The sequence below is a fragment of the Mustelus asterias genome, chromosome 2 (genome assembly GCF_964213995.1).
Source record: "Mustelus asterias chromosome 2, sMusAst1.hap1.1, whole genome shotgun sequence".
Classification (NCBI taxonomy): Eukaryota; Metazoa; Chordata; class Chondrichthyes; order Carcharhiniformes; family Triakidae; genus Mustelus; species Mustelus asterias.
Genome location: NC_135802.1, coordinates 13,703,007 through 13,728,724, shown reverse-complemented (window position 1 = coordinate 13,728,724; position 25,718 = coordinate 13,703,007). Strand labels below are relative to the sequence as shown.

At 43.3% G+C, this 25,718-nt stretch overlaps 1 protein-coding gene across 3 annotated transcripts in view; it reads right to left on the bottom strand.

Moving 5' to 3' along the window:
- LOC144505339 (meiosis-specific coiled-coil domain-containing protein MEIOC-like) overlaps positions 1–25,718 on the bottom strand; it is a 94,084-nt gene that overhangs the window by 40,608 nt on the left and 27,758 nt on the right. Inside the window, exons 1-5 of one of the 3 annotated variants that reach the window (XM_078231470.1) lie at positions 24,234–24,333; positions 17,501–17,802; positions 16,943–17,009; positions 9,722–9,850; positions 2,066–2,235 (exon numbers count right to left, since the gene is read on the bottom strand). In XM_078231470.1, the coding sequence (XP_078087596.1) occupies positions 2,066–2,214 (149 nt within the window). In that variant the 5' untranslated portion in view covers positions 2,215–2,235; positions 9,722–9,850; positions 16,943–17,009; positions 17,501–17,802; positions 24,234–24,333. Of the gene's footprint in view, positions 1–2,065; positions 2,236–9,721; positions 9,851–16,942; positions 17,010–17,500; positions 17,803–24,233; positions 24,339–25,718 lie in introns of those variants that run through there. The other 2 variants (XM_078231477.1, XM_078231462.1) reach the window with 2 other exon arrangements.

The following is a 25,718-nucleotide window of genomic DNA, read 5'->3' as shown; positions in this document are numbered from 1 at the left end:
GGAAATAGCTTAGGGGTTTAAAAGAAAAGTGCGGCATGGACAAGTAGGGCTGAAGAGCCTGTTTCCATGCTGTAAACCTCTATGACTCTAAAAAAGCCCACCAATGCCTCTAGTTTCTCAGAAGACTAAGGAAATTTGGCATGTTAGCTATGACTCTCACTAACTTTTACAGATGAAAGCATTCTTTCTGGTTGTATCACAGCTTGGAATGGCTCCTGCTCTGCCCAAGACCGCAAGGAACTACAAAAGGTCGTGAATATAGCCCAATCCATCACGCTAACCAGCCTCCCTTCCATTGACTCTGTCTACACTTCCCGCTGCCTCGGCAAAGCAGCCAGCATAATTAAGGACCCCACACACCCCGGACATATTCTCTTCCACCTTCTTCCTTCGGGAAAAAGATACAAAAGTCTGAGGTCACGTACCAACCGACTCAAAGACAGCTTCTTCCCTGCTGCTGTCAGACTTTTGAATGGACTTACCTTGCATTAAGTTGATCTTTCTCTACACCCTGGCTATGACTATAACACTACATTCTGCACTCTCACTTCCTTCTCTATGAACGGTATGCTTGTCTGTATAGCGTGCAAGAAACAATACTTTTCACTGTATGTTAATACATGTGACAATAATAAATCAAATCAAAATAAAAAAACCCTCATTTAAAAGGCCCATTATTACAACTCAAACATTTCAAAGCATTTCACAAAGAAATAACACGTACTGCGTTTCAAAACAATGTAAGCAAAGTGAAAGCCACTTTACATACAGTAAAATCATACTAAAGGGAAGATGAATTAACAATTAATCTGCTTATAAGTGGGATTGATTTCAACTCATGTTTCAGAAAGGCCAGCATCCAATTCATTGCACTTCCCAGTTCCCATTTGTGCTCATCAATGTTAGGAATGCTGTCTGTATCTAGCTTTCCTAGGTCAGGTATATTACAGTTATATGTAAAGGCACAGTGGCAACCGCTGCTGCCTCACAATGCCAGGGACCCGGGTTCGATTCCCGGCTCGGGTCACTGTCTGTGCGGAGTCTGCACGTTCTCCCCGTGTCTACTTGGGTTTCCAACGGGTGTTCCGGTTTCCTCCCACAGTCCAAAGATGTGCAGGTTAGATGAATTGGCCATGCTAAATTCTCCCTCAGTATACCTGAACAGGCACCAGAGTGTGATGACTAGGGGATTTTCACAGTAACTTCATTGCAGTGTTAATGTAAGCCTATTTGTGACTAATAAATAAACTTTACTTTACTTTAAAGTTGTCATAGTTGCAGATGACCACAGGGCGCCCTTCCCTTTGACAGGGAGAGCTGACTGGTGATGATTTAACCCGAGGATCACTACATATACAGCAAACTAGTCCACCAAGCCAAATGCTTCAGACCCCAACTCAGAAGAACATCCCTACTACAGCGGTGTAACATAACACAGTCCCCATCATTTTTTAAATCATTCAAGGACACTTTCCACCTAAACTCCAAATGTGATATATTATGATACTGTACATTGGAACTGCATTGATCCTAGCGAGAATGCACTTCACATCACAACAGGATGTTACCTGGTATGGAGGGACTTAGTTATGAGGAGAGATTGGGTAAACTGGGATTGTTCTCCCTGGAAAGACGGAGGATGAAGGGAGACTTAATAGAGGTGTATAAAATTATGAAAGGCATAGATACGGTGAACGGTGGGAAGCTTTTCCCCAGGTCGGTGGTGACGTTCACGAGGGGTCATAGGTTCAAGGTGAAGGGGGGGAGGTTTAACACAGATATCAGAAGGACATATTTTACACAGAGGGTGGTGGGGGCCTGGAATGCGCTGCCAGGCAAGGTGGTGGAGGCGGACACACTGGGAACGTTTAAGACTTATTTAGACAGCCATATGAACGGAGTGGGAATGGAGGGATACAAAAGAATGGTCTAGTTTGGACCAGGGAGCGGCGCGGGCTTGGAGGGCCGAAGGGCCTGTTCCTGTGCTGTATTGTTCTTTGTTCTAACACCATCTAAACTGACTTGAAACTCAGTGGTCCCTGCGGACTTCAGTGAAATACTTTACCTCTGTTTAGGGCCATCATGAAAAGTAACTGGAGGTACAGTATCATCAGCAAACACAGACCAATGGCTATATAAGAGAGCTGGATCCACAGAAGGCGTAGAATTGCTGATGCCACTTAACAGAGAAGTTGAGAAAAGCTGCTGTTCCATGTTACCTTCTTACTAATTTACCTGTTGAGTAATTATGACGGTTAGTACAGAAATTTGTGTGTTCACCAGCAGCAACACATACAAAACAAACACTGACTCATTACAAATATTAAATATAAGATATCCAATCATCAAATATATCTTCATGCAAATTGTACACATAAATTTGAAAATGGAACAAACACAGATAATCCCACAATCTTCAACCAATTCACATTTGCAATGAAGGAAAATAGAACAAACTCAAAGCAATAGGGGTAAAGTTAAAACTCATTTTGATATCTACAAATACAAGAATTTCTTTGCATTGAAATCCAGAGACATCAAGGCAGTAAATAAAATAAAATGGTTGATCTTTCTTTTGCTATAACTTGTAAATGCTATCTTTGAACACAGGGCAGCCTAGAAATTCAACATCCCCATTTTACAGAATCTAACCTCCCCCCAAAGCAAATAAGTCAAAAGCTTTTTTACTAAAACAATACTTTAAAACAAAAAAGCTCATTGTTATTTAATATTACTATACAACTACCAAAGATTGCAATGAAAATTTGAAGTCTGTTATTCTCAAGAGATATGGAATTCTACAGTGCCGAAGGAGGCCATTTGATCCATCAAGTCTGCACCGACCACGATCCCAGTCAGGCCCTAACCCCATAACACCATGCATTTAGTGCAGCTAGTCCCCCTGACACTAAGGGGCAATTTAACACAGCCAATCCACCTAACCCGCACAATCTTTGGATTGTGGGAGGAAACCAAGCACCCGGGGGAAACCCACACAGACACAGGGAGAATGTGCAAATTCCACACAGAAGTGACCCAAGCCAGGAATTGAACCCGGGTCCCTGGTGCTGTGAGGTAGCAGTGCTAACCACTGTGCCACTATGCCTCCCTAAGTTCAGCATGCTTGGTTTCATTGGTCAGAACATTGAATACAGGAGTTGGGACGTCTTGTTGAAGTTGTACAAGACATTGTAAGGCCACACTTGGAATACTGTGTACAGTTCTGGTCACCCTATTATAGAAAGGATATTATTAAACTAGAAAGAATGCAGGAAATGTTTACTAAGATGCTTCCGGGACTTGATGGTTTCAGTTATAAGGAAAGGCTGGATAGACTGGGACTTTTTTCTCTGGAGCGTAGAAGGCTGAGAGATGATCTTATAGAAGTCTATCAGATAATGAGAGGCACAGATCAGCTAGATAATCAATATCTTTTCCCAAAGGTAGGGGAGTCTAAAACTAGAGGGCATAGGTTTAAGGTGAGAGATACAAAAGGGTCCAGGGGGGCAATGTTCTCACACAGAGGGTGGTGAATGTCTGGAACAAGCTGCCAGAGGTAGTGGTAGAGGCGGGTACAATTTTGTCTTTTAAAAAGCGTTCTATAATTCCTTGATGTTTTAATATGAACTTAATATGGTCCAGATTTTCCTTTCACAATAGCAGCAAACAGAATGTTCGCTGCCACAGAGGCACTGCAACTTCCAGCAATTGCACTTATGCTGAAACTGAAAGTGGTGATGCACCTTAACAGGCTCCAGAGGAACACACACTAATGGTCCTGCCATCCTGATTCTTAAGGCAACAGAGAACAATACTGCATGAATTTTGGCTATTGTCCACAGCTTACACAAATTTTGCATGCAAGGTGTTAGGGCTGATAATCACAGACACAAAGTTTTGCAATCTGGTTTTAAATGGGAAAGGAGATAGGGAGGGGATGTTGAACCTCGTATTTTGAGATCTATTAACCTCCAACTAATTACAACCTGGTCCCTTTTGACAAAGCACATTGCTAGGCCCAAACCTGTCTCCGTCTGGATCTGCCCCTCAAGCCACCCGACAGTGACAGTAGGACATAGAACATAGAAAGCCACAGCACAAACAGGCCCTTCGGCCCACAAGTTGCGCCGATCACATCCCCACCTCTAGGCCTATCTATAGCCCTCAATCCCATTAAATCCCATGTACTCATCCAGAAGTCTCTTAAAAGACCCCAACGAGTTTGCCTCCACCACCACCGACGTCAGCCGATTCCACTCACCCACCACCCTCTGAGTGAAAAACTTACCCCTGACATCTCCTCTGTACCTACCCCCCAGCACCTTAAACCTGTGTCCTCTCGTAGCAACCATTTCAGCCCTTGGAAATAGCCTCTGAGAGTCTACCCTATCCAGACCTCTCAACATCTTGTAAACCTCTATCAGGTCACCTCTCATCCTTCGTCTCTCCAGGGAGAAGAGACCAAGCTCCCTCAACCTATCCTCATAAGGCATGCCCCCCAATCCAGGCAACATCCTTGTAAATCTCCTCTGCACCCTTTCAATGGCTTCAACATCTTTCCTGTAATGAGGTGACCAGAACTGCGCGCAGTACTCCAAGTGGGGTCTAACCAGGGTCCTATAAAGCTGCAGCATTATCTCCCGACTCCTAAACTCAATCCCTCGATTAATGAAGGCCAGTACGCCGTACGCCTTCTTGACCGCATCCTCCACCTGCGAGGCCGATTTAAGAGTCCTATGGACCCGGACCCCAAGGTCCTTCTGATCCTCTACACTGCTAAGAATGGTACCCTTCATATTATACTGCTGCTTCATCCCATTGGATCTGCCAAAATGGATCACCACACACTTATCCGGGTTGAAGTCCATCTGCCACTTCTCCGCCCAGTCTTGCATTCTATCTATGTCTCGCTGCAACTTCTGACATCCCTCCAAACTATCCACAACACCACCTACCTTGGTGTCGTCAGCAAACTTACCAACCCATCCCTCCACTTCCTCATCCAGGTCATTTATGAAAATGACAAACAGCAAGGGTCCCAGAACAGATCCCTGGGGCACTCCACTGGTCACTGACCTCCATGCAGAGAAAGACCCCTCCACAGCCACTCTCTGCCTTCTGCAGGCAAGCCAGTTCTGGATCCACAAGGCAACAGCCCCTTGGATCCCATGCCCTCTCACTTTCTCAAGAAGTCTTGCATGGGGGACCTTATCGAACGCCTTGCTGAAGTCCATATAGACCACATCCACCGCTCTTCCTTCGTCAATGTGTTTGGTCACATTTTCAAAGAACTCAACCAGGCTCGTAAGGCACGACCTGCCCTTGACAAAGCCGTGCTGACTACTTTTGATCATACTAAACTTCTCTAGATGATCATAAATCCTGTCTCTCAGGATCCTCTCCATCAACTTACCAACCACTGAGGTTAGACTCACCGGTCGGTAATTTCCCGGGCTGTCCCTGTTCCCTTTCTTGAATATAGGGACCACATCTGCAATCCTCCAATCCTCCGGAACCTCTCCCGTCTCCATCGACGATGCAAAGATCATCGCCAAAGGCTCCGCAATCTCCTCCCTCGCCTCCCACAGTAACCTGGGGTACATCCCATCCGGTCCCGGCGACTTACCAACCTTGATGCCATTCAATAGTTCCAACACATCCTCTTTCTTTATGTCCACATGCTCGATCCTTTCTGTCCACCGCAAACCAGCAGTACAACCACCCAGATCCCTTTCCACCGTGAATACCGAGGTAAAGTATTCATTAAGCAGCTCCGCCATTTCTAACGGTTCCGCACAAACTTTTCCCCCTTCACCTTTTAAGGGTCCTATGCCTTCACATCTCATCCTTTTACTCTTGACATATTTGTAGAAAGCCTTGGGATTCTCCTTAATCTTACCCGCCAAGGTCTTCTCATGACCCCTTCTCGCTCTCCTAATTTCCTTCTTAAGCTCCTTCCTACATCCCGTATACTCCTCTAAATCCTTAACACCTCCTAGCTCTCTGAACCTTCTGTACGCCTCTCTTTTCTTATTCACCAGGTTCATCACAACCTTCGTGCACCACGGTTCCTGTACCCTACCAACACCCCCCTGTCTCATCGGAACGTTGTCATGCAGAGCTCCAGACAAACATTCCTTGAAAATCCTCCACTTTCCTTCGGTACTTTTCCCCAAGAATGCCTCCTTCCAATTTACCCGTTTAATTTCCTCCCTGATGACACTGTATTTCCCTTTACTCCAGAGAAACACTTTCCTAGCCTGCCTGATCCTATCTCTTTCCAATGCTATCGTGAAGGAGATAGAATTATGATCGCTATCCCCAAGATGCTCACCCACCGAGAGATCCTCCACCTGTCCAGGTTCATTAGCCAGCACCAGATCAAGTACAGCCTCTCCTCTAGTAGGCTTATCCACTTACTGTGTCAGGAAACTCTCCTGGACACACCTAACAAACTCCGCTCCATCCAAACCCCTAGCCCTAGGGATATTCCAATCTATGTTTGGGAAACTAAAATCTCCCATCACGACAACTCTGTTATTCCTACATCTCTCCAGGATCTGTTTCCCCATCTGCTCCTCAACATCTCTGTTACTATTGGGCGGCCTATAGAAAACACCCAGCAACGTTACCGACCCCTTCCTGTTCCTAACCTCCACCCACAGAGACTCCGTAGTCAATCCCTGCACGGCGTCCACCTTCTCTACAACCGTGACACTATCCCTGATCAACAGTGCCACTCCCCCCCCTCTCTTGCCTCCCTCCCTGTCCTTCCTGAAACATCTAAAACCCGGCACCTGAAGCACCCAGTCCTGTCCCTGAGACATCCAAGTCTCCGTAATGGCCACCACATCACAATTCGAAGCAGCAATCCACGCTCTAAGCTCATCCACTTTATTCACTACACTCCTGGCATTAAAATAGACACATCTCAGACCTTCAGCCTGAGCACTTCCCTTCTCCATCACTCGTCTAACCTCCCTCTTACCCTGTTTACATTCCTTATCTATTTGCGAGCTAACCTCCTCGCTCTCAGTCCCCTCATTTCGATTCCCTCCCCCCAACCTTTCTAGTTTAAAGTCTCTCCAGTAGCCTTAGCCAACCTTCCCGCCAGGATATTGGTCCCCCTGGGATTCAAGTGCCACCCGTCTTTTTTAAACAGGTCACACCTGCCCCTAAAGAGGTCCCAATGATCCAAGTACCCAAATCCTTGTCCCTTGCTCCAGTCCCTCAGCCACGCATTCATTCTCCGATTCCTGTTCTCACTCTCCCGCGGCACAAGCAGCAATCCCGAGATTACTACCTTTGCATTCCTCTTTCTCAGCTGTCTACCTAACTCCCTATATTCTCTTTTCATGACCCCTTCCCTCTTCCTTCCTATGTCAGCAGTACCTATATGCATCACGACCTTCGGCTCCTCTCCCTCCCCCTTCAGGATTTCTGGGACTCGACCAGAGACATGTAAAAAAAAATCTTAAAAAGTAATCCATTTATTACTTTCCCCTACAATGAAAAAAGTGATTTCATTACAAGCTAAGTATCAATCATCCAGACCCTTTAAAGTATCAATAACACCCTTGAAAAAACTTAACCTTGAGTAAACAAATATTAAAACAATATTTTGTCTGGTATACAGCTGTTTCAACAAGCTCAATGGATTTCTGTGCATGCATGGTGAACCATGCTTCATTGTGAATGCTTGGCTGACAGCCCAGGCAGCTATACTCATTGGGGTGGATGGACTTGGGCTTGGCACTGGGGGTATGATGAGGACCTTTTAAACTTGCCTTTAAAAGGCCCCCTCACACAGACAAAGGTCAACGACTTCTCTGAGGAGCCACGAACGTGTGCGCGTGTGGAAGCAAACCCCAAAAGGGTTTTCAGCAAAGCCAGGGGCCAGAGAGAATTGTTTCACAACATCCTTGTTGCTCCTCCAATCAAGGTTCTATCTCGCCCATGCTCACTGCTCCAGCTCCTCCAATCAGAGGTTCCCTGTGCCCTCTTTTGTTGCTCCTCCAGAGACAGAGGGCGGTATTATACCGGCACGTCCGCCCGAGGTTTGCATGATCCTGCCCAAGGCCAATGGAGAATGCCATTCTCCAAGCCTCGCCTGCCCCTGGAATTGGGGCCGGCGTGCTGGTAAAATTCCAGCCAGAATCTATGTTTGGAGGAGCAACAAGGGCTGAGGGAGGGAACCAAAATTGCAGGAGATGGAGCAGCGAGGGGCATGGGAAAGACTGGGGAATTTAAACCAAATAAAATGCTGTAAATTGACGACTGTAAGAGAGATGGAAACAACTCTCTTCAGAGCAACACCTCAGAATTTGGGAGTCAATGGATATTTGACATATTTTTTCTCTCTCTGGGATTATTTACATTGAATAATCCTTTTAGTTGTATATTTTCATGGGGGGGGGCATATAGGAGAGGGATAGCCATTTCTGGCAGCCACCTAGGAGGATGTACTGAGTCTTTTTATTATTATTAAACAATACCCTCTCCACCTCTCCACTAGACTGCAAAAATTAAAAAGCATTTAGATAGTTACATGGGTGTGATGGGTATAGAGGGATATGGGCCAAATGCGGGCAATTGGTACAAGCTTAGGGGTTTTTTTTTAAAAAGGGCAGCATGGACAAGTTGGGCCGAAGGGCCTGTTTCCATGCTGTAAACCTCTATGACTATGACTCTCAGTTATAAAAGTTTTCCTATTTTAATATTAAAAATAATTGGGATCTTGGCATCACCATTGGCAGACCCGGAGGGTACCTAGATAATGGTGGATCCAGTGCAGGTAAAGCAGCTTCGGCTATCCAGATATAGAGAGAGAGAAAGAGAGAAGCAGAGACAGACACCAGGCAATTTTGTTCACTTTCACGCTTATTTATGTTTTTGATCTCTTTATCTTTATTTTTTCCTTCTAAAATCCTCCTTCTGGGCCTGGCTTTCAAGTTTCTAAACTCGGTAGTTTAGCGACCGTGGCTTGGTAGCACAGTGGTTAGCACTGCTGCCTCACAGCGCCAGGGACCGGGTTCACTGTCTGTGTGGAGTTAGCACGTTCTCCCCGTGTCTGCATGGGTTTCCTCTGGGTGCACCGGTTTCCTCCCACATTCTGAAAGACGTGCTGGTTAGGTGCATTGACCCAAACAGGCATAGGAGTGTGGCGACTAGGGGAGTTTCACAGTAACGTCATTGCAGTGACTTGTGACTAATAAATAAACTTTAACTTTACTGTAGGAACAACAAACTAAACAAAAATGAAAAAGGTTAAATCCATTCCAATGATTTTTTTCATCTTTTATATTGCTTATTAAATAAATCGTTTAGTGAGGAAAGTTTAAGGTAGATCGAGATAGCGTAGAGGGAGAAATAAATATCGTAGAGGAAATCCAGTTTATTTTTCATTCCCCTTAGAGATTTTTTTAAAATACTTCTGTAAAAGAAAGTGTCATTTGTAGTGAGAAAAAGTCGTGAGTCTAGTTAATCCAGAAGAGCCCAAAATTCTAGGCCTTGAATTTCCTTTAATATCAGCCACTGAACGAAATTTGTAATATTTCCCACATATATACTACACAACTAAAAGAAAGTATTTTTTCTTCAATATGAAAGGCAACAATTGCTAATTAAGTTATCCTCTTGTTATCCAACATTCTTACACCCCCTAACAACCAATGTAAACTTCAAAATGGCTTTAAAAATGCAAAATGATGGTTTACTTTACCTGTGATTAATGATAACTGAAGGGGGAAGCTGAACTGACCAACTTCTTGCAGAGAAATTCAGATCCCCTTTCCACATCAGTACCATTGCATTCGACATAAGGAATTACAAATTTTGAAGTGGGCTCAGGCTAGAAATAAAAAATTGAATTTGTTTTTGAAAACCAACAAGTACTGATTAATTTTATGATCTAAAAAGCCATTAACTGTTACTTTTGAAGTTCAGATGAGTATTGGATATTAACAATTTTTAAATTTCAAATATTTATAATCAGAACTAATTTTACATTTAGTATAGTAGCTCAGTTTAATAAATTATTACTTGCAGAAAATAAGATTAAGCAGATTCTTCAATAAAATTCCTAGGGGTAATGAAGAAAAATTAAACCTTCAGCAACTTACTTATTACTGTGTATCAATTTTGAAACTATGCCAAAAAGATCCTAGTGAATTTTGGATGCCATATTAAACTAAGGAGTGTACATCCACGGTTCAATTAGTATCCTCAAGTTCCAATTACTAGTTCTTTTTCTATTATAACGAACAATGTAAGCTTTGCTTTGCATTTATTTGGTGTCTAATTTTCAAACTTCGCCAGAAGCTTAACATTCAATGAATTCATAGAATCATAGAAATAATGGCACAGAAGGAGCCATTCAGTCCACCCAGCAAAAGGTTCCTAGCCTAATCCCACTTTCCAGCTCTTGGTCAATTATCTTGTAGGCCATGACACATCAAGAGCATCTCCAAGTACTTTTTTAATGCCTCTATTATCCTTTCAGGAAGTGAGTATTAGAATCCCATCAACCTCAAGAGTGAAAAGAAATCCTGCTCAACTTCCCTTTAATCTTAAACAATGTTCCCTTGCTACTGACCGAAGGAAAATAGTTATTTTCCCCCCATTCTATCAAGGCATGATTTTATTCACCTTATTTGTATCTCCCCTTAGCCTCCTCGGTTCCAAAGGAAACCACCTATCTGATCTTTCCTCACAGCTATAATTTCAGAGTCCTGGCAACATCCATCTAAATCTCCTTGATACCATATTGCATCCTCCCTGTAATACAGTATTTTAGAACTGTACATAGCACTCTAATAGTGGCCTATCTTTTGTTTAATACAGCTCTAGCATAACCTCTCTGCTATTCCATTTAAGTCTAAATCATTGATATATACCACCAAAAAACAAGGAAAAAAGTATTGAGCACTGCAGAACCCCACTGGAAACAGCCTTCCAGTCACAAAAAACACCCAACCATTATCCTTTGTTTCCGACCACTGAGCCAATTTGGATCCAACTTGCCACTTTCCCGGGGAACTCATGGACTCTAACTTGTTTGACCGGCCTGCCATATTGACCTTGCAAAGCTCTAGCTAAAATCTATACAACCTAAATCAAATGTGCTACCCACATCAACTGTTACCTACTCAAAAACTTCAATTAGTTTAATCAGACAGGGCCTTCCCGAAACAAATCCATTGCTATTTAAAATGATGATTAATAATATCCCTCAGAATGTTTCCAATAATTTTCCCACAGCTGAGCTTATGCAGACTAGCCTGTTATTATTTGGTCTACCATTCTCTCCTTTTCCAAACAAAGGTACAATATTTAACAATCCTCCTGCCCAGAGAACAATGCCCAGAAAAATCAACATTCCCAGAAACTCCATGACATGTTGTGATACGGATTAGTTTGAGGCATAAATAACTTAAACGTACAAACAAAATTGACTGGCAGAGGGTACGATTTCCTGAGAGAAAGCCTTGGAAATAGCTGGATTTGATTTGATTTATTGTCACGTGTTGGGATACAGTGAAAAGTATTCTTTCTTGCCCGTTTTTCAGACAAAACATACCATTCATAGAGTGTATAGGGGAGAAGAAAAGAATAGGGTGCAGAATATAGTGTTGCAGTCACAGCTAGGGTATAGACAAAGATCAGCTTAATAGATGGTAGGTCCATTCAAAGGTCTGATGGCAACAGGGAAGAAACTACTCGTGAGTTGGTTGGTACATGTTCTCAGACTTTTGTATCTTTTTCCCAATGGAAGGAGGTGGAAGAGCGTATATCCATAATGTGTGGGGTCCTTAATTATGTTGGCTGCTTTTCCAAGGCAGCGGGAAGTATAGACGGAGTCAATGGATGGTTTGCGTGATGGACTGGGCTATGTTCACAACCCTTTGCATTTTCTTGCAGTGTTGGTCAGAGCAGGAGCCACACTAAGCTGTGATACATCTGGAAAGGATGCATTCTATGGTGCATTGTAAAAATTAGTGAGAGTCGCAGTGGACATGCCGAATTTCCTTAGCCTCCTGAGAAATTAGAGGTGTTGGTGACTTTCTTACCTATATCCTCAGTGTGGAGGGACCAGGACACGTTGTTGGTGATCTGGACACCTAGAAACTTGAAGCACCCGACCATTGCCACTTCATTACCATTGATATAGACAAGGGCATGTCCTCCATCATGCTTCCTACTATCGCCTTTATTTTGCTGACATTCAGGGAGAGGGGCAGCATGGTGGCACAGTGATTAGCACTGCTGCCTCACAGCGCCAGGAACTCGGGTCCGATTCCCAGCATAGGTCACTGTCTGTATGGAGTCTGCACATTCTCTCAATGTCCGGGTAGGTTTCTCCGGGTGCTCTGGTTTCCACCCACAGTCTGAAAGACGTGCTGGTTAGGTGCATTGGCCGTGCTAGATTCTCCCTCAGTGCACCCGAACAGGCGCCGGACTGTGACGACTAGGGGATTTTCGCAGTAACTTGATTGCATATAAGCCTATTTGTGACACTAATAAACATTATTGTCATCACACCATTTCACCAGATTCTCTGGGCGGGATTTTACATCCTCACTTGTCCCGAAACTGCAAAATCCCGCCCGAGGTCAACGGACCTTTCCGTGTTCCGCCCCTCGCCCGCTCTGATTCCCGTGGCGGGTGGGCGGTAAAATTCCGGCCTCTATCTCTTTCCTGTACTCCATCTCGCCATTGTCTGAACTCAGATGATTGAGAGTGTGGAGAGAGGCGCTCGAGTTATAGTGCATGCATAGCGGCGAAGTGAATCACCTATGACACAAATCTTTGGCAAGCCGGAAGGACAGAGTTGCATACACAGAAGAGACAGAGCAAAACTCAATGAGCAAGTTGGGAACAAAGGAAAAGGGTCAACAAACCAGAATTTCTGATGAATTTCATAGGTTCGGAAAAATGTGAATTCTGGGGTTCTATCTGTTTGGCTGCAATCAGAGAGGCCGCATCCAAATCAAGTGCCAAGTCAAACAGAATATACCTAGTTTAAACAAAAAAACATCTGGACTCCAGTATACAATTTAGAACATGATTCAGTAGAGGAATCTGAGACATATCAATTGAATAATGTAAAAAGGAATAAATCAGATCCCATTGTAATAGTACCTTTGGTAAATGGGCGGCCACTAAGCATGGAAGTACTTACTGGTGTTTCTGTCACAACTGTAGCAGAGCAAACATTTAAATAACTTCAAGGCAGAGTTCAATCCCTAAAGTTAAATAATTCAACAGCTAGATTGGCCACATATACGGGGGGAAACCCTGAAAATTTTGGAAACGACATCCGCACCAGTAACTTATCAGCACAAATCAGCACATGAGCAGCCTGGGAATGGAGGGATACAAACGATTGGTCTAGTTGGACCAAGGAGCGGCACAGGCTTGGAGGGCCGAAGGGCCTGTTTCCTGTGCTGTACTGTTCTTTGTTCTTTGTACTGAACTACCGATCAATGTCACAAAACACCAGGAGCCTAGTCTCATGGAAAGATATTGGTTATGTCAAATAAAGCTAAATTGGCTAGATAACATCAGTATATCTGATGGTAGTTTACAAGAAGTTTTTAAAAATACCTAGCAGTTTTTCAAAATAAATTAGGCAGAATTCAGGGAGTTACGGCTAAAATATGCATTAATTCGGATGCAACCCCCAAAGTTTTTTAGCGGTTGCCCAGTGCCTTATACTTTGCATCAAAAAGTCGAGGCAAAACTTAACGTTTGGAAGAATTAAGAGTCATTCGGCCAATAGTTTTCTGAATGGGCTGTCCCCATAATACCCATACTAAAATCGGACAGGACTGTCCACATTTGTGGACTCTACAAATTAACTATCAATCAAACAGCCAAGCTGGACAGATATCCAATCCCAAAGATTGAGTATCTTTATGCAAAGCTAGCAGGAGGTCTAACATATATAAAACTAGATATGAGCCATGCCTATCAACAATTAGAATTGATGAGGATTCAAGAAAATTTGTAACAAGTAACATTCACAAGGGTTGATTTCAATACACCCGTTTCCCTTTTGATGCGTCTTCAGCATGTGCTGTTTTGCCACACACCATGGAGAGTTTATTGCAAGACATACCCAAAGTAATCATATTCCTAGATAATGTTTTAATAAGAGGAGTTTCCCCAGAACAGCATTTGGCAAGTCTCGAAGAGGTGTTCAAGAAATTCAAACAGCTGAGATGGGAATTAAAAGAGAGAAGTGTATCCTTTAGGCCCACAAGGTCACTTATCTTAGATTTAAAGTCGATGCCAAGGGTTTCACCCTCTTGAAGAAAAGTAAAAGCTATAAAGGGAGTACCAACACCTAGAAACATGTCAGATCTGAAATCCTTTTTTGGGCATGGTTAATTATTATGGCAGGTTTATACCAAATCTATCAATATTGCTGGCACCGTTACACCTCCTTTTAAAAAAATATTACTGTGGATATTGGAGTGAATCCCAAAAAGAAACTTCGAGGAAATTAAATTTTGCTTTACAATCTTCATACTTACTATCCATTTCAATCCAAAAAGAGAAATAATCCTAACACGTGATGCTTCACCAGTTAACATAGGAGCAGTTTTGTCTCATAGAATGGAAGATGGCATAGAACAGCTTATCGCTTTTGCATCAAGAACCTTAACTGATGCTGAGAGAAAATACTCCCAAATTGAGAAAGAAGGGCTAGCCATCATTTCCGGAGTTAAAAAATTTCACCGGTATGTTTACAGGCATCACTTCATGATCATCACTGATCACAAGCTACTATTAGGATTATTTCGCGTAGACAAGTCTATTCTTCCTATTGCATCAGCCAGAGTCTAACGGTGGACCTTACTTCTAGCAGCATACAACTATGTGCTCCAACATAAACCAGGTACCAAAATATTGAACACAGATGCGCTGAGTCGCTTTCCTCTGCCCCGAACAATATCACCACCAACAGTACCAGAACAGTGTTAGCCCTCAACTTCTTGGGTCTGTCAGATCCTGAATTGGGCTCAAAGGGACCCAGTCCTGTTCAGACTAAAGCGGATGGTTTTCCATGATGGCACTTTTGATCAATTCAAACCTTTCCAGCTCCGCAAAGACAAATTGAGCTGTAAGGACGGGGTGTTACTGCGGGGGTCTACAGCAGTTCCTGGCCCAGTAAGAGGAATGTTACTGCAGGAATATAATATCACCCAGGTCAGACTAAAATGAAAATGCTTGCACAAAGTTATATTTGGTGGCCAGGCATTAATAGATGTTGAGAACCTAGTAAAGTGTTGAGAGTGTTGTGATCAATGTCAATCACAACATTGCCTCCTTCGACTCGCTTGCAGCCATGGGAGTGGCCTGGCCAACTGTTAAGAGAAATTTCAAATAATCAGGGATTTAAGACACTAATAAAACTGCTAGCACAAAGTGAAATGACTCCAGATCAGACCTACAGACTAACAGGCGTGTTGTCTGCATGAAGATACGTAATCACAGGAAGAGATTCAAACAAGTAAGAGATTTGAACAAGTATTTCTGATTTAAACATGTATTTTGGATTTTAAAATGTATTTCAGATGTATTTTTAAAATGGTCTATGCACTTTAGCCAAAAGCAGACTGTCCAACAGTATGATGGGATGAAGACTTAGTGAGACGAACCGCATTCTTTGGAACAATGAAACCACAGAACGTGTATATTCTTATCAGCATAAAGAACAAAGAAAATTACAGCACAGGAACAGGCACTTCGGCCCTCCAAGCCTGCACCGATCATGCTGCCTGACTGAACTAAAACGCCCTACCCTTCCGGGGACCATATCCCTCTATTCCCATCCTATTCAGACAGTACAGGTTCTCAAAGCCATAGTATGAATAGAGCTGTTCAATTTGTACTGATAAGACAGTGCTTCTCAGACATGGGAATATCAACTGTCTAACTCAACCACTGACGTAATTGAGAGTTGGTGAGAACGGTACCTTTGAACTCTCTAGCTAAGTGTCAGGGGGAAGAAGCATCAGGATTCTATGGACCAATGAAATCCCATGATGTCAGAGGGTAGAATGAAATTGGCTAAGGTATATGACAACTGTTAACGATGATTGATTTGTACTAATGATGACTGGTTCATAACTAACGGGAAGGTGGGAAAAGCGAACTTGAAAATGTATAATTGTTCTGTCTGAAGTATTGTAACTTCAGAGTGGTATTGGAATGCTCAGGGCTTTCTCTTCAGAGAGGTGTTGGACTACCCAATGCTATCTCTCCCAGCGATCGTTGGTCAAATAAAGATACGTCTTTAACCAGGATACTGACTTCGCGAATCTGTGTAATAGCTGAGGTCACTTAGTCTCTGAAAAAAACCCAACACTGACCTTGGACACAGTTACATGTGGATTTTGCTGGTCCTTTTATGGGCACTATGTTCCTAATTATCATTGATGGCCATTCCAAGTGGCTTGATATTCATGAAATGAAAACAAAAATTTAATCCACAACAATTGAAAAATGACAAACTTTCATCATGCATGGCCTGTCAGAAGTTTTGGTCTCTGATAATGGCACTGCCTTTACAGGAATAGAGTTTTAACACTTCATGAAAAATTAACAGAATAAAACATGTGTGCTTGGCACCCTAATTATCCAGCCTCAAATGGCTTAGCAGAAAGAGCTATTTAACTTTCAAGTTAGCAATAAAAAGACAGCCGAGCACACCAGTTCAATTGAAGCTTGCTAGATTCCTCCTCACTTACAGGACAACACCACATGTTACGACAGGAATATTCCCCACACAGCTACTAATGGGTAGGCAGCTCCTGACAAGACTTGACCTGGTGTTTCCAAATTTAGCAGCGAAGGTGGAAATTAAACCAAGATATGCAAAAGGGATATCATGATACTGTTAAGGGTGATAGGTCATTCAAGGTAAATAACTTACTATTTGTTAGGAACTTTGTTCCATGCTGGGTCCCAGGAAAATCATAAAAACAGGCCCAATGTCCTTTCTGATTGACGTCCAAGGAAGAAAAGCAAGAAAACATGTAGACCACATAAGAAAAAGAGAAACTATGATACAAACAGTGAAGGATAATCCAGAATCATCTATCAACATTCTTTCAATAGTCCCGATTTCAGTGGGACTGTTTATTTAAGAGGAAAGCACTCATGTTGTTCCCTAGGGAACTGGTGCAGCTATCTGCATTAGCGTACCTCCTGAAACAACAAAACAACCAACTACTACTCAAGACATCGGTACTTCAATTGAGGCGGAGCCGGCCAGAGAGCTGAGACACTCTCAGAGAAATTGTAGATCTCCAGATCTTCGCGTAATTGTCTGTTCATAAATTAATTTGTAAAGAACTTAAAAGAGGGAGGAAGATGTGGTAGCGCAGCAGAGATCGGTACACGGTGGTTCAGCGTGAGTTCGAGAAAATGGAATGGTGGTAGAGCACAGGGCCAAGAGCAGAGAGGCAGCTGAACGCAAGTCCAAACTCACTTTCTGCAGAGGTGGAGCACGAGTCCGAGCTCACGTTATGGCATTTGAAGGTGTTGTTAAACTTCTTAATTTGAAGGGCAGCAGTTGCAGATCAGCAGTTGATCTCGGCTGTTAACCCCGACGAGTTGAAGTATGTGGAAGGTTTGTTGTCCTCCTTTGTAAATAGTTCTTTCCAAATAAGTAAATCAATTAGTCTCTCCTGCCAAGTAATTGTAGAGCCTCGCAATTATGACAGCCACATTGTATGTTTTTTTTTCAGTTTAATACTATCCTTGGTTAACCATGGTTGATTTATCCCCTTCCTAGAAACAAAGAACAAAGAAAATTACAGCACAGGAACAGGCCCTTCGGCCCTCCAAGCCTGCACCGACCATGCCGCCCGTATTAACTAAAACCCCTTACGCTTCCGGGGACCATATCTCTCTATTCCCATCTCATTCATGCACTTGTCAAGACGCCCCTTAAAAGTCACTACTGTATCCGCTTCCACTACCTCCCCCGGCAATGAGTTCCAGGCACCCACTACTCTCTGTGTAAAAAATCTGCCTCGTACATCTCTTTTAAAACTTGCCCCTCACACCTTAAACCTGTGCCCCCTAGTAATTGACTCTTCCACCCTGGGAAAAAGCTTCTGACTATCCACTCTGTCCATGCCTCTCATAATCTTGTAGACTTCTATCAGGTCTCCCCCCAACCTCCGTCGCTCCAGTGAGAACAAACCAAGTTTACATAGAACATAGAACAGCACAGAACAGGCCCTTTGGCCCACGATGTTGTGCTGAGCTTTCTCCAAACAAGTTTCTCCAACCAAGTTTCTCCAACCTCTCCTCATAGCTAATGCCCTCCACACCAGGCAATATCTTGGTAAATCTTTTCTGTACCCTCTCCAAAGCCTCCACATCTTTCTGGTAGTGTGGCGACCAGAATTGAACACTATATTCCAAGTGCGGCCTAACTAAGGTTCTATAAAGCGGCAACATGACTTGCCAATTTTTAAACTCAATACCCTGGCCGATGAAGGCAAGCATGCTGTATGCCTTCTTGACTACCTTCTCCATGTGCATTGCCACTTTCAGTGACCTGTGTACCTGTACACCCAGATCCCTTTGCCTATCAATACTCCTAAGGGTTCTGCCATTTACTGTATACTTCCTATCTGTATTAGACCTTCCAAAATGCATTACTTGATGGTATTTCCCTTTCTCCTTGTCAGAAGCTGCAAGTGTGAGCAGACCCATTTGAAGTCCTCTGACAGAGAGATGTCAATTGCACCAGGGGGCCATTCTGCACAGCTATGCGTTTAGCCCCAATATATTCATACATCTTAGATTTGAAGTTTCTTAAACATCATAGCAAACTGAAACCGTTGAAACCTGCTCTATTCTGTTGGAAACCTTTGATCTCAATTTCAACATGCAGTGCTTTGAAAGAGACCTCCATTGACAGCTTAATGGATTTCTACTCATGCTCCAGTCAGCTGTGTTTCTTTATTTTCTTTCACACTTAAATGCATCTCAAGATTGTTCCGAACTGCAATGTTTACAAAAATTCTAAGCTGATTGACAGCTGTGGTTTCTTCAAAAGGAATAAATGGTTTAACTTCTTCTTTTGCAGACCATTGAGGGCAAACTGATGGGGAGGTAATTGGCTGGGTTGGACTTGTCCTAATTGTTGTGGACAGGACATACCTGGGAAATTTTCAACATTGCCAGGTAGGTACCAGTGTTTAGATGTAATGGAACAGCTTGGCGCTCTCTGGAGTACAAGTCTTCAAAACTAATGCCAGAATCAGGGCCCATAGACTTTCTTAATCTCATGTGGGGTGTATCAAATTGGCTGAAGACTGGCATATGTGACGCTGGGGACCTCAAGTGGAGGCTAAAATGGACCATCCATCAGCATTTCTAGCTTAATATGGTTGCAAATGCTTCAGCTTGTCTTCCGTAGTAATGTGCTAAGCTTTCCCATCTTTGGGAATATTTGTGAAGCTTCATCTGCCAGTTAGTTGTTCAATTATGTGCCACCGTTAATAACTGGATGTGGCAGGACTAGAGTTTAGGTTTGATCCGTTAGTTATGGGATTGTTTATCTCTTTCTACTGCATGCTGCTTCTGTTGTTTGGCATGTCAGTAGTCCTGTGTTGTAGGTTAGCACCTCATTTTTAGGTATGCATGACGCGGCTCCTGGCATGCACTTCTGCCCTCTTCGGTGAACCAGGGTTGATCCATTGGCTTAAAAGCAAAATGCTGCAATGGCTGGAATCTGAAACAAAAACAGAAAATGCTGGAAAATCTCAGCAGGTCTCACAGCATGTGGAGAGAGGATAGAGCCAACATTTCAAATCTGGATGACCCTTCGTCAGAGCCATTGGCTTGATGGTAATGGGAGAGTTGGGAATATACTGGACCATGAGATTACAAATTGTGGTTGAGTACCATTCTGCTGCTGCTGATGGCCAACAGAAGCTCACGGATGCCCAATGTTCAGCTGCTGGATCAGTTTTAAATCTACTTCATGTAGTATGGTGGTAGTGTCACAGAGGTCAATGTGAAAAGGGGACTTCATCTTCACTAGAACTATGTGGCAGTCTCTCCTACCTATCCTGTCATGGACAGATGCATCTGCGACGAAAGGTAGGCTGGTGAGGATGATGTCAAGTAGGATTTTCCCTCTTGTAGGATCCCTCAACTTACTGAGAATTCTGAAATAAAAGATTTCACCGCACAGATGTTTTTGATTTGATTTGATTTATTATTGTCACATGTATTAGTATACAGTGAAAAGTATTGTTTCTTGCGTGCTATACAAAACAAAACATACCGTTTGTAAAGAAGGAAAGGAGAGGGTGAAGAATGCAGTATTCCAGTCACAGATAGGGTGAAGAGAAAGATCAACTTAATATGAGGTGAGTCTATTCAAAAGTCTGATGGCAACAGGGAAGAAATTGTTCTTGAGTCAGTTGGTACGTGACCTCAGATTTTTGGAAGAGAGTATGTCTGGGGTACGTGGAGTCTTTGATTATGTTGGCTGCTTTTCTGAAGCAGCAAGAAGTGTAGACGGAGTCAATGGATGGGACGCTGGTTCGCATGATGGACTGGGCTTCGTTCACAACCTTTTGTAGTCTCTTGTGCTCTTGGACAGAGCAGGAGCCATACCAAGCTGTGATACAACCATGCTTTCTATGGTGCATCTGTAAAGGCTGGTGAGAGTCATAACGGGCATGCCAAATTTCCTTAGCCTCCTGAAAAAGCAAAGGCATCGATGGGTTTTCTTAACGATAACGTTGGCATGGAGGGACCAGGACAAGTTGTTGGTGATCTGGACACCTAGAAACTTTAAGCTCTCGACCATTTCCACTTCATCCCGTTGATGCAGACAGGAGCATGTCCTCCACTCTGCTTCCTGAAGTCAATTACTCTCTCCTTCTGTTTACTGACATTGAGGGAATGTCACCAATTCACCAGATTCTTTATCTCTTTCCTGTACTCTGTATCATCATTGTTTGAGATCCAACCTACCAGTGGTGTCATCAGCAAAAAATCGAGTTAGAGGGAAATTTGGCCACAGTCATAGGTGTATATGGAGTATGGTATGGGGCTGAGGACACAGCCTTGCGGAGTACCAGTGTTGAGGATAATTGTGGAGGAGGTGTTGTTACTGAGCCTTACTGATTGCAATCTGTGAGTCAAGAAGCCTAGGATCCAGTCGCAGAGGGAGGTGCCAAGCCCTAGGCCACAGAGTTTGGAGATCAGTTTTGTAGGAAGAATGGTGTTGAAGGCTGAGCTGCAGTCATTAAAAAGGAGTCTGACATAAGTGTCTTTGATACCCAGGTGTTCCAGGATTGAGTGTTGGGCCAGGGAGATGGGTCTACTGTAGACCTGCCTGGCTTTTCTTTAGTACAGAGATGATGGTCATCTTCTTGAAGCAAGTAGGGACTTCAGATTGGTGTAAGGAAAGGTTAAAGATGTCTGCGAATACCCCGCCAGCTGGTCCACACAGGATCCGAGTGCTCATCTGGATACCCCTTCCGGGTCAGTCGCTTTCCGTGGATTGGCTTACGAGAAGGCTGATCTGACGCCTGTGATGGTGACCTCGGATACTGGCTCGGCCAAGGCTTCCGGGGTGGAAGCTGTGCTCTCGCTGACCTTTTGCTCAAAAAAGGCATATAATGCATTAAGCTCATCGGGGTACATTGGTGTCGGCAAGTCTACATGCCTTCATTTTGTAGCCTATTATCCCTTGCAGACCTTGCCACAGTTGGTGGGAATCTGTGTGACCAGCCTGAGACTCTAGCTTTGTCTGGTACTGTCTCCTGGCATCTTTGATGGTTCTCCACAGATCCTACCTGGATTTCCTGTATAGGTCAGGGTCACCTGAATTGAACAACTCAGACCTGGACTTCAGCAAGCAGCGATATCCCTGTTCATCCATGGTTTACAGTTGGAAAGCACACAGATTTGCTTCTTTTGCACACAGTCTTCTACACACTTACCAATGAAGTCTGTTACTGTAGTGGTATACTCACTTAGGTTGGTCACTGAGTTCTTAAATAATGACCGGTCCACTGACTTGAAGCAGATCCGTAGGAGATCACCCGATTCCTCAGACCAACACTGCACAACTTTTTTTTAAAAATCGGATTCTCCCTTTTCAGTTTTTGCTTGTAAGCCGGGAGCAGAAGCACTGCCTTGTGGTCTGATTTGCCAAAATGTGGGCGGGTGATAGAGCAGTAGGCATGTTTGATGTTTGTGTAGATGTGCTTGCTATTTCACAACATCAAGCCCAACCCATGCCCACACTTGAATTTAATGAGCACAAAGTCAAAAAGAGCAAAAATATCACAATGGCATGATTGGGGGTGTACCACTGAATAAACTTTAGACAAATCAGCTGCAAATGATCTCAATATAAAACTATTTACATTACTTCCCCAGAGGGAGAAGTTGAGCAAGGATAAGATCAAATTTCTGGAGAGCAAACTTGGACCCTAAAAGAATAAACCAACTTAAAACACAGATTCACCATAGCAAGCAGTGAGTTTTTCCTCAAATCACTCCTTAACAATGAGATAAAAAGGGGTATCTAGATATTATTGTTAGGGACATATATGATTTTCTAATATAAAATACTCTGACTTGTCAACAGCAACGTGAGACCAAGTTATAAAACAAATTATTTTGATACTCTGTTTCAGTAAAACTGAGAATTAATGTTAAGGAAATACATTTATAATTGATTTTCCTCCATATATTCACCAGGGAAGCATAGCTTTCATAATTGATAATCCAAGTACAGTCAATAATCAACATTAATAGGTCGAAAGGAAACAACCTGAAACATTTGCCGGAATTTTACCAGTCGACTCGCCATGGGAATCGGAGCAGGTGAAGGGCGGACCATGGAAAGGTCCGATGACCTCGGGCACGATTTTCCAGTTTCGGGACGAGCGAAGCCGTAAAATCCCACGCATTAACTCTGCTTCTTGATACACATTCTGCATGACCTGCTTTAATTTCTCTCATTACCAGCATTTTTTTTTCTATTTTAGGTTTCCAGCATTTTGCATCTGGATAACTACATTCAATTTTGAACACTTAACTTCAAGAAAGAGTTGAGTGTAAATTCACCAGAATTATATCACAGCATAAATGGATAAATTGCAAGGACAAGTTGCATAAACTTGTCTTTAGCCCTTGTGTTTAGGAGACTTCAGGGTAATCCAAGACACGTATAGAATTATAAGTGATTTGCAGGCTATTTCCTGTGGCGTGGGAAATCTAAATTGAGAGCATAATCTTAAAATTACAGTTGGGCCATTTATGAACATTTTTCCACTCAAATGAAATAGAAATCTGGAAAACTCTCCTCAAAAATGCAGCCAATGTGGATCAATTCAAATTGGGAAATTTTTGTTAAGATTGTCGATTGTTGTAAAAACCTATCCTTAAGGGAAGGGAATCTGCCATCCTTGCCTGGTCTGGCTGACATGTGATTCCAGATCCACAGCAATGTGGTTGACACTTAAATGCCCTCTGAAATGGTCAATTAGGGGTGGGAATAAATGCTGACCTAGCCAGCAACACCTACATCCCATAAACACATTTTAAAAATACCTGCACATTCTTTTCATATGAAACAGCAAATGATCATGCATTCCTCCAAGGGAATATTTATATTTGTTCCGGTCTAATTAGTCGATACCACACGACCCTGACAATACAGCCGTAACAAACTATATTTGGCCGATCTGTTTCCCCTCCCAGAGTTGAATGTGTTAACAGGTGCACAACTTTATCCCCAACTTGTGCGTATGTATATATATGCAATGCAGATACTTTTGTGCAAATAATAGTTATTGCGATTAAATCTGTAGTTATTCATCATTTGCATTAAACTGATTATAAAGGCAGTTTTTTGTTTGCAGCAAGTTTCTCGGCACATCTTAGTTAGGCCAACTCGACCTTTTTGCCATCTTGTCATTCCGCATTTGCTGGCCAATATCTTGCAAATCGAGTCCATAAATGTGTTGCTGAAATGCGCTTCAAGACAAATGATAGTCGCACACCCAAACTATTAATAACGCCGAACAACACTGGAAATATCGGACCCTTACATTCATGGCGGTGTTGATCGGTCGACGTTTACGTAATCTTTACTGTGCAGACCAATCTCTTGCTTGCAGTGGAGCGGGAGAAAATCCTACAAATCATCTTTAGAAATAATTTATACTCACTTGAGGTGCGATCAGTAGTATTTAGGTCGTCACATTTTTTTCACAATCGCGAGATTTGCGTATCCTGCCAAGTAAACGAGTCGCCATTAGTTCTACACCTTCTGGGTTGCTAACAGGAAACGCACTTTCAACCGTGCAATAACAGGAAATAGATGATCCATTCTTCATTTTCCTTCCTGTATAATGACGTCTTTGTTCACCAACCAGTGCCATTAAGTTTTCCAAGAAACATATTCAGGAATGCAAATACAAATCGATCACATGGTATCAAAAAACAATATTACACCATTATAACTGAAGTGCCGAATGACATTCAAGACAAAAATGATAGATTCGGGACTTTTGAAATTAAAATTGAAAATGCTACATATATTCAGTGAGCCAAAAGCATATAAAAAGAAAGGTAGGGTTAACATTTTAGGTCGATAATCGATCAGAATCGAACTGACCCGCTGGGTCCAACATTTTCAGAATTATTCTCAGAAAATCCACAATTGGATCAACTGCTCTACACAGACATCAGTAGCGCAGTTTCAATCAATGGGTGGGAATCAGATAGGTTTCAGATCAGGTCTGGAGTCCAGGCAGGGCTGCCCTCTCTCCGTCCTTTTTCTGTGTTGCATTGAACCCTTTGCCGAAGGCCTCAGAAGCAACCCAGGCATCAAAGGGGATACAATCCCAGGCAGCGGAGGCACGCAGGTCAAAGCCTCCCTGTACATGGATGACGTGGCTGTCTTCTGCTTAGACCCCTCGTCTGTTCGCAAGCTCCTCCAAGTCTGTGAGCAGTTCGAGCTGGCCTCGGGAGCCAAAGTCAACCGGGGCAAGAGCGAGGCCATGTTCTTTGGGAACTGGGGTGACAGATCCTTTGTCCCCTTCACCGTCAGGGACTACCTTAAGGTGCTGGGGATATGGTTTGGAGCGGCAGGGGCATGCGCCAAAAGCTGGGAAGAGCGCATCGCCAAAGCGAGGCAAAAATTGGGCTTGTGGGAGCAACGCTCCCTCTCTATCACTGGAAAAAACCTGGTCATCCGGTGCGAGGTACTGTCCGTGTTGTTGTATGTGGCGCAGGTCCGGCCTATCCTCAAATCCTGCGCAGCAGCAGCGACCTAGGCCATCTTCAAATTTATCTGGAGATCAAAGATGGATCGTGTCCGGAGGGAAGCGATGCACAAATCTCCAGAGAACAGAGGGAAAAATGCTCCCAACACTGCCCTCATCCTGATGGCCACCTTTGTGTGTGGCTGCATCAAGCTGTGTGTAGATCCTCGGTACACTAAGAGCAAGTGCCATTACTTTTTGAGGTTCTACCTGTTCCAAGTGTTGCGGAGGATGGGTCTGGCCACACTGCCGCGGAATGCTCCAAGTAGTTGGACCGTACCGCAGCACCTGTCCTTCATGGAGAAATCTTTCCGGAAACACATCCTTGACCACATGGCGATCAAGCAGTGGTCAGCACGTAATGTCCTTGAGGCCCTAAGAGAAAAG